This window comes from Leuciscus leuciscus (genome assembly GCF_965113295.1).
Source record: "Leuciscus leuciscus genome assembly, chromosome: 3".
NCBI classification, from domain to species: domain Eukaryota; kingdom Metazoa; phylum Chordata; class Actinopteri; order Cypriniformes; family Leuciscidae; genus Leuciscus; species Leuciscus leuciscus.
In genome coordinates this window covers 64411423-64424208 of record NC_138727.1, presented here as the reverse complement: position 1 = coordinate 64424208, position 12786 = coordinate 64411423, and the positions used below count along the sequence as shown (strand labels likewise).

At 40.4% G+C, this 12786-nt stretch overlaps 1 protein-coding gene across 2 annotated transcripts in view; it reads left to right on the top strand.

Annotated features, from left to right (window-relative positions):
- LOC309495403 (adhesion G protein-coupled receptor E5-like) overlaps positions 1-10726 on the top strand; it is a 31294-nt gene extending 20568 nt beyond the window's left edge. For both annotated transcript variants that reach the window (XM_082165160.1, XM_082165159.1), the window contains 5 exons: positions 6855-7072; positions 8305-8463; positions 8667-8838; positions 9527-9616; positions 9702-10726. In XM_082165160.1, the coding sequence (XP_082021286.1) occupies positions 6855-7072; positions 8305-8463; positions 8667-8838; positions 9527-9616; positions 9702-9746 (684 nt within the window). In that variant the 3' untranslated portion in view covers positions 9747-10726. The remainder of the gene's footprint in view (positions 1-6854; positions 7073-8304; positions 8464-8666; positions 8839-9526; positions 9617-9701) is intronic.
- The last annotated feature ends 2060 nt before the right edge of the window (positions 10727-12786 follow it).

Here is a 12786-nt window from a genome sequence, read left to right as displayed (position 1 = left end):
TTAATGTCACTCATAAGGTTTTTTTGAACCACTCTTAGTCTGACCCGTCGCCTAGGACCTGTTTGCCTTGGGAGACCCTACCAGGGGCATATAGCTCCTAGGGTCATTCGGGTACTCAAACCCCTCCACCACGTTAAGGTGGCAGTTCAAGGAGGGGCGTGAAGGAATTATTTGAAAAAAATAAATATTACCCTGCCTGTTGCTCAAATGGGCCTCATTTCAGAACTTATCTTTACTTTTAAAATGCTTATAACCGGTTGTCCCTGTGCTTTATATTCCATATTACTTTACAACTGCAATTCACTGCAGTGCAGTGGCAGGACACTTGGAACATTTGTTTGAACTCAGTTTAGATGACCTAATATTAGGTACCTTCTTGCGGAGGGTCTGGACATACCACAACATACCAGGCCTCCCACTATGCCCTCAGAGCATGCTTCTGCCTGCTTCGCCACCATTGGTGACCCGAGAAGCAGAGACACCCAACGGTAGACCCACCCTTGCTCATGGACAATCTCTTTCTAGGGCTTGTTCGATTTTTCCTTGCCAGTTCTTTGTTTCAGGGTCAGGTAGACTCTATTTAAGTGATCCCTCTGTCAAACTTTGTGGCAGTGTGGCAGCTTCTACCCAGTGTTTCTCAGAGGGTTCACAATTCAGTTTGTCTCCCGTTCGCCTCATTTCAATGGGGTGTTACAAACAGCAGTAAATCAAGATCAGTCAAGGTTCCTAAATCAAAAACTGCATCCTCTCTTGGCGAAAGGCTCCATAGAAGTTGTACATCTTCATGTGAGAGTTTATTGTACCCAAAAAAGACTGGGGGCTGCATCCAGTTTTGGATCCACATGACCTTAATTGTACTCTGAGGACATACAGATTCAAGATGCTTACGCTCAAACTCAAATTGTCTCAAATTCAATCCAAGGATTGGTTTGTGACAATAGACCTAATGGACACTTATTTCCAGATGAGATTTGGCCAGAACACAATACATTTCTCATGTTTGTTTTCTGGGGCAAAGCTTACCAGTATCGAGTGCTTCCTTTCAGCCTAGCCTTGACAAACTAGTACACTGATCCTGCTCTGGCTCTTCTGGGACTCCAGGGAATTCGTGTGCTCAATTGTATAGATGTATGGTTGATTTTATCCCAGTTGAAATAGCTAGCAGCATGACATTGAGATGTTGTGCGAGCTCATATGAAGTGTTTGGGGCTCAGGTTGAACCTCAAGAAGTTTTTTGCAATCTCCCTCTCAGAGAACCCTTTTTCTATGAGTTGTTTGGGACTGTACAATTATGGAGTCATGTTTGTCTCCTGCACGTGTACACTCTATCTTAACCATGAAGGCATTAGGCTAGACCTGAAGTTGTCAGTTGTTCAGGTTCAAATACAGTTAGGTTTCATGGTGACAGCAGCCAGCGTCATTCCATTGGGTCTGCTGCACATGAGGCCATACCAGTTCTGGCTCAAGGACAAGGGGTTTCATCTTCTTAACCATCCTTCCAGATTAATAATGGTTACGCACAGAGAACTTTGTACCCTTCAGCTTTGAAAGAGACATTGGTTTCTAAACCAGGGCCCCATCCTCGGGGCGTGTTGTTGTTGCAAGACTCTAACGACAGATGCTTCCCTCAGGGGGCTACCCCGCTCAGGGATTTTGGAAGGGAATGGATCTTTCGTGGCACATAAATTGTTTTGAGATAAGGGTGGTATTTCTGCCATTAAAATACTTTCCCGTTCAGTTGATGGGCTTTTGCAAAAAAAAATTCCTGACAGGCGCAACAGATACTGTTCTGAGTAGAGACTGAATACTGAATTTCCCTCCATGAGAGCCGTTTATATTCTGGGACATGTAAACCTGGGGGCAGACATCCTTTTGAGGCAGAGTGGAAGTGGATCTGTTTGCATCCAAGGAGTTAACCCACTATTCCCCTGACAGCAAAGCCTATCAGTCAGCTGTGAGTTCCTTCTTGGGACCTATCTCTTAAAAACAGCGTATTTCAAATTGGATCACTGATGCCATTGCCCTCTCTCTTATGAGGCGTGCTGTATGGCTTCGCCTTTAGGGGTTAAGCCCTAACACACCAAACCGACGTCAAAGAACTAGCACTGATGAAAGCCGACTGTGTTGTCGCCTCGCATCGCCTGCTTCGGGGGGAAAAGCTGCACTTGAACACACAGAGAGAACTACAGCCGACTGTCAGCTAGAATGGGTGTTCTGCGCCTGCGGATATATTCGTCTATATTCGTCATTCAAAAAGGGAAACCGACGCTGCAGGCTGCAGATACACAAACCATAAACAAAGCAGTGCATGCTTACTGGTTTGAATATCAATCCTGCAAAAAACTTTCTTTATTCCACTCCGCTCATGTTAATATTGAAATATTCGCCAAGGAAGACTCAGGTAAGATGATGTAACATTAGAGCAGCTTTCTATCTGTACCGTTTTGACTTTTTGCTCGCTGTTTTGCTATTGTTCTCGTGCACTGACTCGTTCACTAAGTTGAACAGCCAATCAGAGTTCCCTCCTTCACCAACGGCCAGACGCTGATTCAACATGTCGAATCGGCCGGAAAAAAACCCCAGATGAAGACCAATTTCTGTCAACAGTGCGGAACACTGAGAAAACTTGCACAAAAACTGCCCGATGGCTGACCGTCGGCTTGGTGTGTCCCGGGCTTTAGGGTTCACTCTACTGGGAGAGCGGCATCTTCTAAGGCTCTTGCCAAGGGTCTGTGCTGCAGCAGGATGGTCATCATCATACATGTTTTTAAAATGTTGTAGCTTGGACACTGATTCAACACCAGGGGGTGCATTACAGAAAGATCCTAACTTTAGAATCCTATCTTATCTGTTTGCTAACCATGGCAATTTCAGTTAGGACCTCATTTAGGACAAAAGCTATTACAAAATGACTTTCTTAAGTGCATAATCTTATCTTAACTACAGATAGGAAAAGGGTAATACAGAAGCATCCTAACTCCACAAAAAAATCCTAAAACTTTCTTAACTTTAGGACAACCCCAATGGTGTCCTAACTTCAAAATTATTTGAAAGCCAACTATAAAAATCACACAATAATAGCTCTGTCTGAGAATGGCGTCACATGTATTAATGATACAAGAGATGTTTGATGGTGGAAAGACTTTGTGAACACCCAATTGATGTGCTGCACTTTGACAACAAAACTCTGACAAATAATTACATACTCCTATGAAATAAAAAGATTAGGCTTTGCCCTTTCTACCAAGCTTATCAAAACTTTACTTAATGAAAAGCACCACTTATTTTGTTTCTCCATTCTCCAGTTTTTCCGTTTTACTTCATACCAGCTGTTTGCGTGTCGTTGATTGCCTGGTAACAGACCAGAGAGTTGATTACCGAACTCAATGGAGGGGTTTAAACTAAGATGAGATTTTGTAAGATAGGATAAGAACCCTAAGGCACTGTTCGTTTTTTATTTAAGGGGCCACCGGAGGAGTTTTGAGATCTGTTGTCAAAAAAGACATGACCCTCCCTTCGCCAGCAATACATTTTTCTATGACCCTCCAAAATGTTTGTAAAAAAAGGCATGACCCTCCCCGATAATTTATTGATTAGCCTACTTCTGTACTGGTTTGCGCTTGGCAAAGATGTTCAGATAGCCATTGTTTGTTTTTTTTTGTTTTTTTAAACCATAAACTCTTGCTTTCTCATCTTACTAGGGCTGTAACGATCGACCAAACCTACGATTCGGTTCGTATCACGATTTTTGATTTTAGATTTGAAAAAAATCATGTTTTCGGTGCTGATGGTGAACATGTGGGTGGCGCTGCCGCTGCCAATAAAGCATCTAAAAGCTGTCACAAAGAACCAGCAAAAGTAATGATTATTAATATGTCAAATATAGCAAGGAAACATTTTAATTGTTTATTAATAAACAAGTGTTTTCTGTGTCGACTGCAAAGATGAAGTTGACGATGCGTCGCGATCTTCTCAGAACGCGCCAGAGAGAAATGCACATTTCATAAGCAGAAAGCAGTCTGTTTTTTGAATTGTTCTGTTTAAAAGTAGACATTTCAAGCTTTCTATATATTTCTCAGGTCTGTGAGGCAAGTAGCCTACCTTACGCTGAGTTTCGGTTCATTTATGAGACAAGAGTCCAGTTCACTCGCCCACGCCTCCGTGATTATCTATTTTCTACTATATTTACTTCTTATTTATTAAATCCAGATGAAACATTGATTAAAATTAAGATACAATTAATAAAAAAACGAAATTCACTTTAAAGAAAGGCTTTGTGCTTTCTGTTTGAGGTCTCTGTGAAATTTTTAAAGTCGCTTTCAGAGCAGTCATGTCCGTAATGGAGAACTGTCACGCCCGTAACATTGTTTTTTTTGTTTTTTTCACATAAATGCGAACACGAAAAATAAAATAAAAATAATATTTTATGTTCTGTGGAGGCCGATCTTTATTCATCCGGTGGGTATATATCTTTTGGTTTGCACAGTGTAATTTATAGAAGAATTACTAAAACATATTTTGCCACTTAAAAGTTAAAGATTTTTTTGTGTCACGTCACGTCACATGTGTATTTCCCTCATATTAAATATAAAATTTAATGTGTAGACTGATATTTTTCTAATGTCTTGACTCCTTTATTTTTCTAATGTCTTGACTCCAAAATATTGGTATTAAATGCATTTTCTGAGAATTTATATTTCAAGTTTTGACTGCAAATGTTACGTCTATAACACTGGAATCGCCCAATTTTAACGAATTTATCCTCAACTAGTTTTTATGGTGTAGGTCTACGTATTTTATTATGTTAACTTAAATAATACTAATAGTAATTTAAAGATGTGGTAGCCCTACATCTTACACATCGTGGAAACAAAATAAGAATGGAACTAAAATATGGTAGTATCGCGCTACAGCGCACATTCTATCAGCAGCAGTTCTGGCGCCTCAGTCGCAATACTGTAAAACTCGACGTTCACATCACATGTTAATGCAGTGGTAGAGTTACACTCACAGGACACTGTGCACTTATTCGCAATCACAAAAGTTCATTATTTGCTCGTGCTTTAAAGCTTTGCCGGGTAAACATTTCATTGGCATTCTGTTCTGACATGATGCATTTTTTCTAAGCGCGAACTGAAGTGCGCGCGCACTGTCAAACAGCGCCAAACTGGATTTTTGTTGGGTCAGACCCATCTGATATCGAAGGGGGGCTGATAACGCGAGATCAACATGGAGCTAAATGGAAAAAAATATCACCAAACAAGCCACTTTGAAATGTTGCTGTTTTCATGTATATAAAAGTTGGGTGACCCTCCCCCTAGACTAAAAAAAGTTGAATGACCCTCCCCTCAACAAAGAATAAAAAGACATGACCCTCCCCTATTTTCCTCCGGTGGCCCCTTCCATAAATACCGAACGGTCCCTAAATCAACTTAAGATTTGCTTCTGTGATATGAATTTGTGAAAAATCCTAAATTAACTTGTCAGATCTTAACTTAAGACTTAAGAAAGAACGTTTCTGTATTAAGACAGTGTGGTGCCCCTGGGCACTATACCTCAAAGCCCCCCCCCCGACATAATCAAGGTGATTTCTCAAATGTAATTTACTAACTTGTCCAACTACATACATGTAGGCATATGAGCAGTGAGTACTATATTCAAATGTCTCAATTCAAAATGTACATCAATTCATTGACAGCGTCAATTCACGTTTGCCCAAAAAACCTTCATTAATGTCCTCTTCCTCACCGGAGTCTTCCTCGCTCCTGTCTCCCCCAAGAAGAATATCTTCATTCGCCTGGCGCCATCGCCGACGCGTAGGCAAACATTAGCATGCGTGTCCACTACAGCGGCAAAACTCCGCTCAGTGCACTGGCAACGCTGTAACGTCTCCGCTTTGGTTGCGAGTGTGTTTGAGTCGAAGTTTTTTTCAACACACTAACAGTATAATCATCAGCGATGCACGCGATTACATTTAGAAATAGACAAAATTTGTTTCCAAATGCACCAAGCAAAGATCCTTTCAATTTTATAAACTTTTATAAACCCAGCCAATATAATCACAATGAACACATCCAAAATAAAATCTTTAACACATAGGCCTATATAACAACTGCAAAACCACTCAATTGACATCTGTCCGTTTTGGATTTAGATTCATTTTCTGTAGCCGTTAAAAAAAAAATAGACACATTTGTGCGTACTTGTTGTGGACCAACTCAACTCTGACAGATTGGGGGGGGAGGGAGGGGGGGAGTGATAGTGGTCATGTAATCTTTATTTATTTATAATTTATTATTATTATTAAATTAGTGTTCATAAACGAGTTATGTATGGTCTTTCAAGAATTTCAAGTTAATAATATAACAATTTATGAAAAATATTTTTAAAGCTTGTGTCATGTGGTGCCCCCCTAATGGTTGTGAATGGTTGGTGCCCCTGGGCACAGGCCCAAGTGCCCTTATGGATAATCCGGCTCTGAATACGCCCCCAGGATCTCAGGTTCTTCAGGGATGATCCAGGTCGTTCTGCCTTCAGAATTTGCCTGAGCCAAAGTTAACAGCCTAGCATGGTGGTGTGGGTATTATCATTCCCATAGTGTCAACACCATGTTCCCATCTGAAAGGGAACATCTCAGGTTACATATGTAACGTACTAACGAAATTTCTACAGAACCCCTATCCTCCCCCCCTTGCCCTTAACTAATTTGGCCCCTGCCCATGCAGAGGTCTTCGTACGCCACTTCAGACACTGGTGTTAGTTAATGGCTAATAACACTGGCTTATTGAACACAAAATGTAAAATATTATTGTAATCAAACAGGAGCTGATCTGACATGTCTGTTTCTCTCTCAGGTAGCGTGTGCGATTGTGGCGGCACTGCTTCATTTCTTCTTCTTGTCTGCGTTCTGCTGGATGCTGCTGGAGGGGGTTCAGCTCTACCGGATGGTTGTGCTGGTGTTTCACACCACAGTAAAACATCTCTACATGTATGCGGTGGGATACGGAGTCCCTCTCGTCATCGTCATTATCTCTGCCATCGCCTTCCCAAAGGGATACGGCACCCAAAGACAGTGAGTTTCTGCAACCAGTGCTGTTCATCTGTAGAATTATGTGTGTGTGTCTCTATGTACATGTATATGCACATGCATAATTATTAGACGATATTTTCGAAAGTCGATATTCTGATCATATTTTTTTTTTCCAGGCACATTTTACCTATTCCAAACTACACTAGTCTTAATACTCTTAATAAAATTCTTACTATGTTTATTAGTCCATATTAAATTGCATAAAATGTTTAAAAAAATTCTTTTTAACTGAAAATTAACATGTAAACCCCCACATAGCACAGATCCTCAAGAAACATTTAACAATAAAAAGAGACTGACAAGAAGATTTTTTTTTTTTTTTTTTTAAATGTGTATTGCACATGCTTAGTTATACAACTAATATATAACACTAATGTATTTGTTGTAATATACTGAGCCGGGAAGCAGTCACGTGACGTGACAAAAGAACAAACGACTCGAACCCGAAGATGAACCAATCACTTCTGTTTCCGGTACAGTCTGCATTGCCTAAGAATTGTTCTTTATTGAAAGTCCATTTTGCCAGTGGTGAAGAACCCCTTTAAGATTGGGAATTGGTCAAATATGTTACATGATCAGAATATTGACTAATAATTATGCACATGCACTATATAATATATAGTTAAAGACCCCATGATTCTCTCAACTTTTTGGTCTGTATGCTAGTGCACTGTTTAAATGTTTTGACAATTATGAACACTTATATTTATCTTTTCCTTTGGGAAATGGACCAAAAGTATTGATTGCTCATCTTAAATGCAAACAAATAGTTTAAATCAAGGTTCATGGCTGTGATGTAAACTAAAGTCTTTTGAAAAATGTCCCCAACTTCCTGTCTGAATAGCAAATACATTGCCCATAAAGATAATCATTTAATAGGTTAAATAATACTCTGGATAAAAAGGTAATTCTGAACCAGAACTAAATGTGAGCTAGAGTCAAAATGCAAGAGATTAATATTTGGTATCAACAACCACCTGATCTCCAATAGTTAAGAAGAATTCTCCTTCTGCTACTTCATGGTCAAACATCATCACATCAGATCATTCACGAGTTTATGATTAATTTTCAAAGGGAATACGAATGGGGAAGAACGATCAATTAGTCTTTTGTGTGTGTGTGTGTGTGTGTGTGTGTGTGTGTGTGTGTGTGTGTGTGTGTGTGTGTGTGTGTGTGTGTGTGTTTGTAACCATGTGACTGATTTATCATTCCAGCTGTTGGCTCTCTCTTGATCGTTATTTTATCTTGAGTTTTTTCGCACCCGTCTGCATCATCGTCATCCTCAACTGTTTTTTCTTCATCATCACTGTGTGGAAACTGGCAAACAAATTCTCCAGTCTCAATCCAGACCTCTCCAAACTCAAACAGATCAGGTGTGTGTGTGTGTGTGTGTGTGTGTGTGTGTGTGTGTGTGTGTGTGTGTGTGTGTGTGTGTGTGTGTGTGTGTGTGTGTGTGTGTGTGTGTTATTTTACTATCATTCATATACTATTATAGTTTTTGTGTCCGTCTTTAATTTTGTTTTATCTCAGTAGTTGAGATAATGATGAATTATATTGGGTGTGTGTTTCTCTGTAGGAGTTTTACGGTGACCGCAGTGGCTCAGTTGTGTGTTCTGGGCGGGACGTGGGTCTTTGGCTTCTTCCTCTTCCAGGAGAACGGGACTGAAGTCATGTTGTACCTCTTCACCATCCTCAACAGCCTCCAGGGGGCGCTCATCTTCATCATGCACTGCCTGCTGTCCAAACCGGTACTAACACACACCATGACAGCAGAAAACACATGATGAATTGGCTTCAACACACTGAAGGTTTGGTAACAGTGGTTTGTTTTGTATCTGGCAGGATTTCAGTGATTTGAAGTGACAGTTCACCCCCCAAAAAAGGATGCAAACGGATCACAAAATGCAATTCATGTCATATATACCAAGTATTCTGAAGTAGTGGTTGACTGATATATCCCCAAGGGCCCCGATATATGGCATTTTTAAGTGATTGGCATTGACCAATGTTTTTCTGATTGACTGACAAGTGTCAGAAGCAGCTTTTATTTTGACATCGATGGTACTTTTATTTTGACAGCGCTAAGAACACTAGCGTCTGAGCGCAGTTTTAAGCGTAATCTTTAAATCCTTGATTTAAAACTATGCTGCGCTATTACCAAATGGCCACTACATCATATTCAGGTCATATCCTCTGTGTACTGTATGTAAAATTAGCGTTACCGGCTCTTTATTTATGGAAAGTATGATATGATTCCCAGTGTGCAAATCACTTATCACATTACTGGGTGAACTGCTAGTTACAGTGTTTATTTCATCAGAAAATCCATATCAGTCGACCACTATTCTGAATGCAAGCAACTTGGGTTGGCCAGAAACTGTAATTTATTATTTGGTCAAACATCATTTACTTTAGCTATGGTATCGCCCCCTTCAGGTCAGGACGGAGTATTACAATCTGTTTGGCCGAATGTGTCCACATAAGAAGAAAGCAGAATGCCGTGTCAGCCAGTCCAACAGCAGTCAGGTACAGTACACTAGTGAGTGTGTTTGAGTGTTTTAATGCAGTGTTTGTGGCTTCAGCTTCTTCATTCTTCCTTTGACTTTCACAGAAACCTCTGCGGAGCGACGGCAGCACAGCAGAGTCACAGATATAAAGTGCTTACAAACTCCTGAACACAAGGCACTCGAACACTTTCTGTAAAAGACTTTCACAAAGCATTCACAAAGGATTGTTGTCATCTGATGAATATTGCAGATGTGGGTTTATCATAGATAGATAGATAGATAGATAGATAGCACTTTATTGTCTGTGTACACGGAAATTTGTCTTGCAATACAAGCTCATATAGTGCATGTGCCACCGAGAAAAAAAGAGACAAATAAAAGAAAATATAATCAAATGCAACTGCAATAACTTTATTATCTTTAATCTTTTACTTTACTATGTCTATTATATTTCACAATATTATTTCATATTTCACTCCTAATAGTCTTTTTATAAATGCATTCTATTTACCACTATATCTATGCATTATATCTATTCAATGATATACTTTAAAATATGAAACCAAAACCACCAATAGGTGGCAGCAAAGCGTCGTCTTAACCAAGCGGTAATCTCCCTGTCTCTCTCTTAAAACCAACACGGAAGTGAATTAAACGGCAATTCATCGACTGACCGCTTGAGACCGGCTGCAGAAGTGAGTCAAATCTGCATCTCCCCCATGTTAAAATACCCAACTTTACAGCAGAAAAAAACATGTTTACAGCCTGGTGCAAAAAGTGGCTTTGGTCTATAAAGCTAATTTTGCCCTTCATGACGACTGTGAGGGGGTGAATTTTTTTTATAACTCATGCGTTTAAATTATATTAAGCCTTACATTTCTGCATAATTAAGGGTGTCCACTTTTGATTGACAGGTGTATTCCCGCTGCTGTGGTCATTAGTCATCATTAGCTGTTTGTCTGCTGTCTGTTAGCCGTCACGTTACCTCAGCTCATTGTCTGACTGTAAAAGTAAATAAATTCGGGAGTGACGCGCTGCCAAGATGGCGACGGTCGGCCACGCCCACTTTTGGCTTCAAAAGCGGTCTTCAGAAACCTTTTTACAGTCTATGGCCCTGTCCACACGGAGACGCGTTTCGCTGTATACATATACATTTTTTATCGTATTGGCGTTTCGTCCACACGGATCCGGCGTTTTCGGAGACTGAAACCGCTATTTTTTTAAACCGGGTCCCAAGGTGGATAAATCTGAAAACGCCGCCCTTGGGTTTTCGTGTGTACGGCCAATCCGTATATTTTGTGAAATGATGATGTCATCACACCAAGTGTCAACTACATTTATGGTTTTTCATATTGTTCAACAAAGTTCTTGATTAAAAAAGAAAAAAGAAAAAAGAAAAGAAAAAAAGAAGCTACTGTGCCTAATATTCTAATATTATTGTTGTATACAGCACGCAAGGTTTATGCGCATGCTTTAAGTCTTCTTCTCCGTTTTTAGTGTATGTCTGTGGAAAAATTACAGCGCCACATACTGGTCTGGCATGTATACTACATCGTTTTGAGTCGGTTTCAGTGGTTTCAGTGGTTTCGTGTGTACGCAGATATTTCTTGAGATGACGCCGTGTTTACGGAATTATTATTTTTTTAACGGGGAAAAAAAATATCGGATAGGGAAAGCTCTGGCTTCGTGTGGATGTGGCCTATGTCAGAAACCTACAGGTGACGTCACGCACACTACGCCCATATGTTTTTACAGTCTATGGTCTTAACAAGTGAGTCATTGAATCATTCACTCAGAAGGTTCGTTTAAACGTTTGGTATATTCAGGTCTTTTCGTTGTCTTTTCTTTGCAAGTGGAAAGTCTTACATTTAAGATCATGCAAAAGGCAGCTTCTTTAAAATGCTAAATGTTTTATTGAGGGAGATCTTGGTTTGATTATGAAGGTGAAACTGTAGCTGGGTTTTAAACAGTAGAGAGAGTTCATTTATGACAGCTTTACTATAGATATTTAATCAGAGACTGTGGAATATATATATATACAGTGAGGAAAATAAGTATTTGAACACCCTGCTATTTTGCAAGTTCTCCCACTTAGAAATCATGGAGGGGTCTGAAATTGTCATCGTAGGTGCATGTCCACTGTGAGAGACATAATCTAAAAAAAAATCCAGAAATCACAATGTATGATTTTTTAACTATTTATTTGTATGATACAGCTGCAAATAAGTATTTGAACACCTGAGAAAATCAATGTTAATATTTGGTACAGTAGCCTTTGTTTGCAATTACAGAGGTCAAACGTTTCCTGTAGTTTTTCACCAGGTTTGCACACACTGCAGGACGGATTTTGGCCCACTCCTCCACACAGATCTTCTCTAGATCAGTCAGGTTTCAGTCAGGTTTCTGGGCTGTCGCTGAGAAACACAGAGTTTGAGCTCCCTCCAAAGATTCTCTATTGGGTTTAGGTCTGGAGACTGGCTAGGCCACGCCAGAACCTTGATATGCTTCTTACAGAGCCACTCCTTGGTTATCCTGGCTGTGTGCTTCGGGTCATTGTCATGTTGGAAGACCCAGCCTCGACCCATCTTCAATGCTCTAACTGAGGGAAGGAGGTTGTTCCCCAAAATCTCGCAATACATGGCCCCGGTCATCCTCTCCTTAATACAGTGCAGTCGCCCTGTCCCATGTGCAGAAAAACACCCCCAAAGCATGATGCTACCACCCCCATGCTTCACAGTAGGGATGGTGTTCTTGGGATGGTACTCATCATTCTTCTTCCTCCAAACACGTTTAGTGGAATTATGACCAAAATGTTCTATTTTGGTCTCATCTGACCACATGACTTTCTCCCATGACTCCTCTGGATCATCCAAATGGTCATTGGCAAACTTAAGACGGGCCTTGACATGTGCTGGTTTAAGCAGGGGAACCTTCCGTGCCATGCATGATTTCAAACCATGACGTCTTAGTGTATTACCAACAGTAACCTTGGAAACGGTGGTCCCAGCTCTTTTCAGGTCATTGACCAGCTCCTCCCGTGTAGTTCTGGGCTGATTTCTCACCTTTCTTAGGATCATTGAGACCCCACGAGGTGAGATCTTGCATGGAGCCCCAGTCCGAGGGAGATTGACAGTCATGTTTAGCTTCTTCTGTTTTCTAATGATTGCTCCAACAGTGGACCTTTTTTCA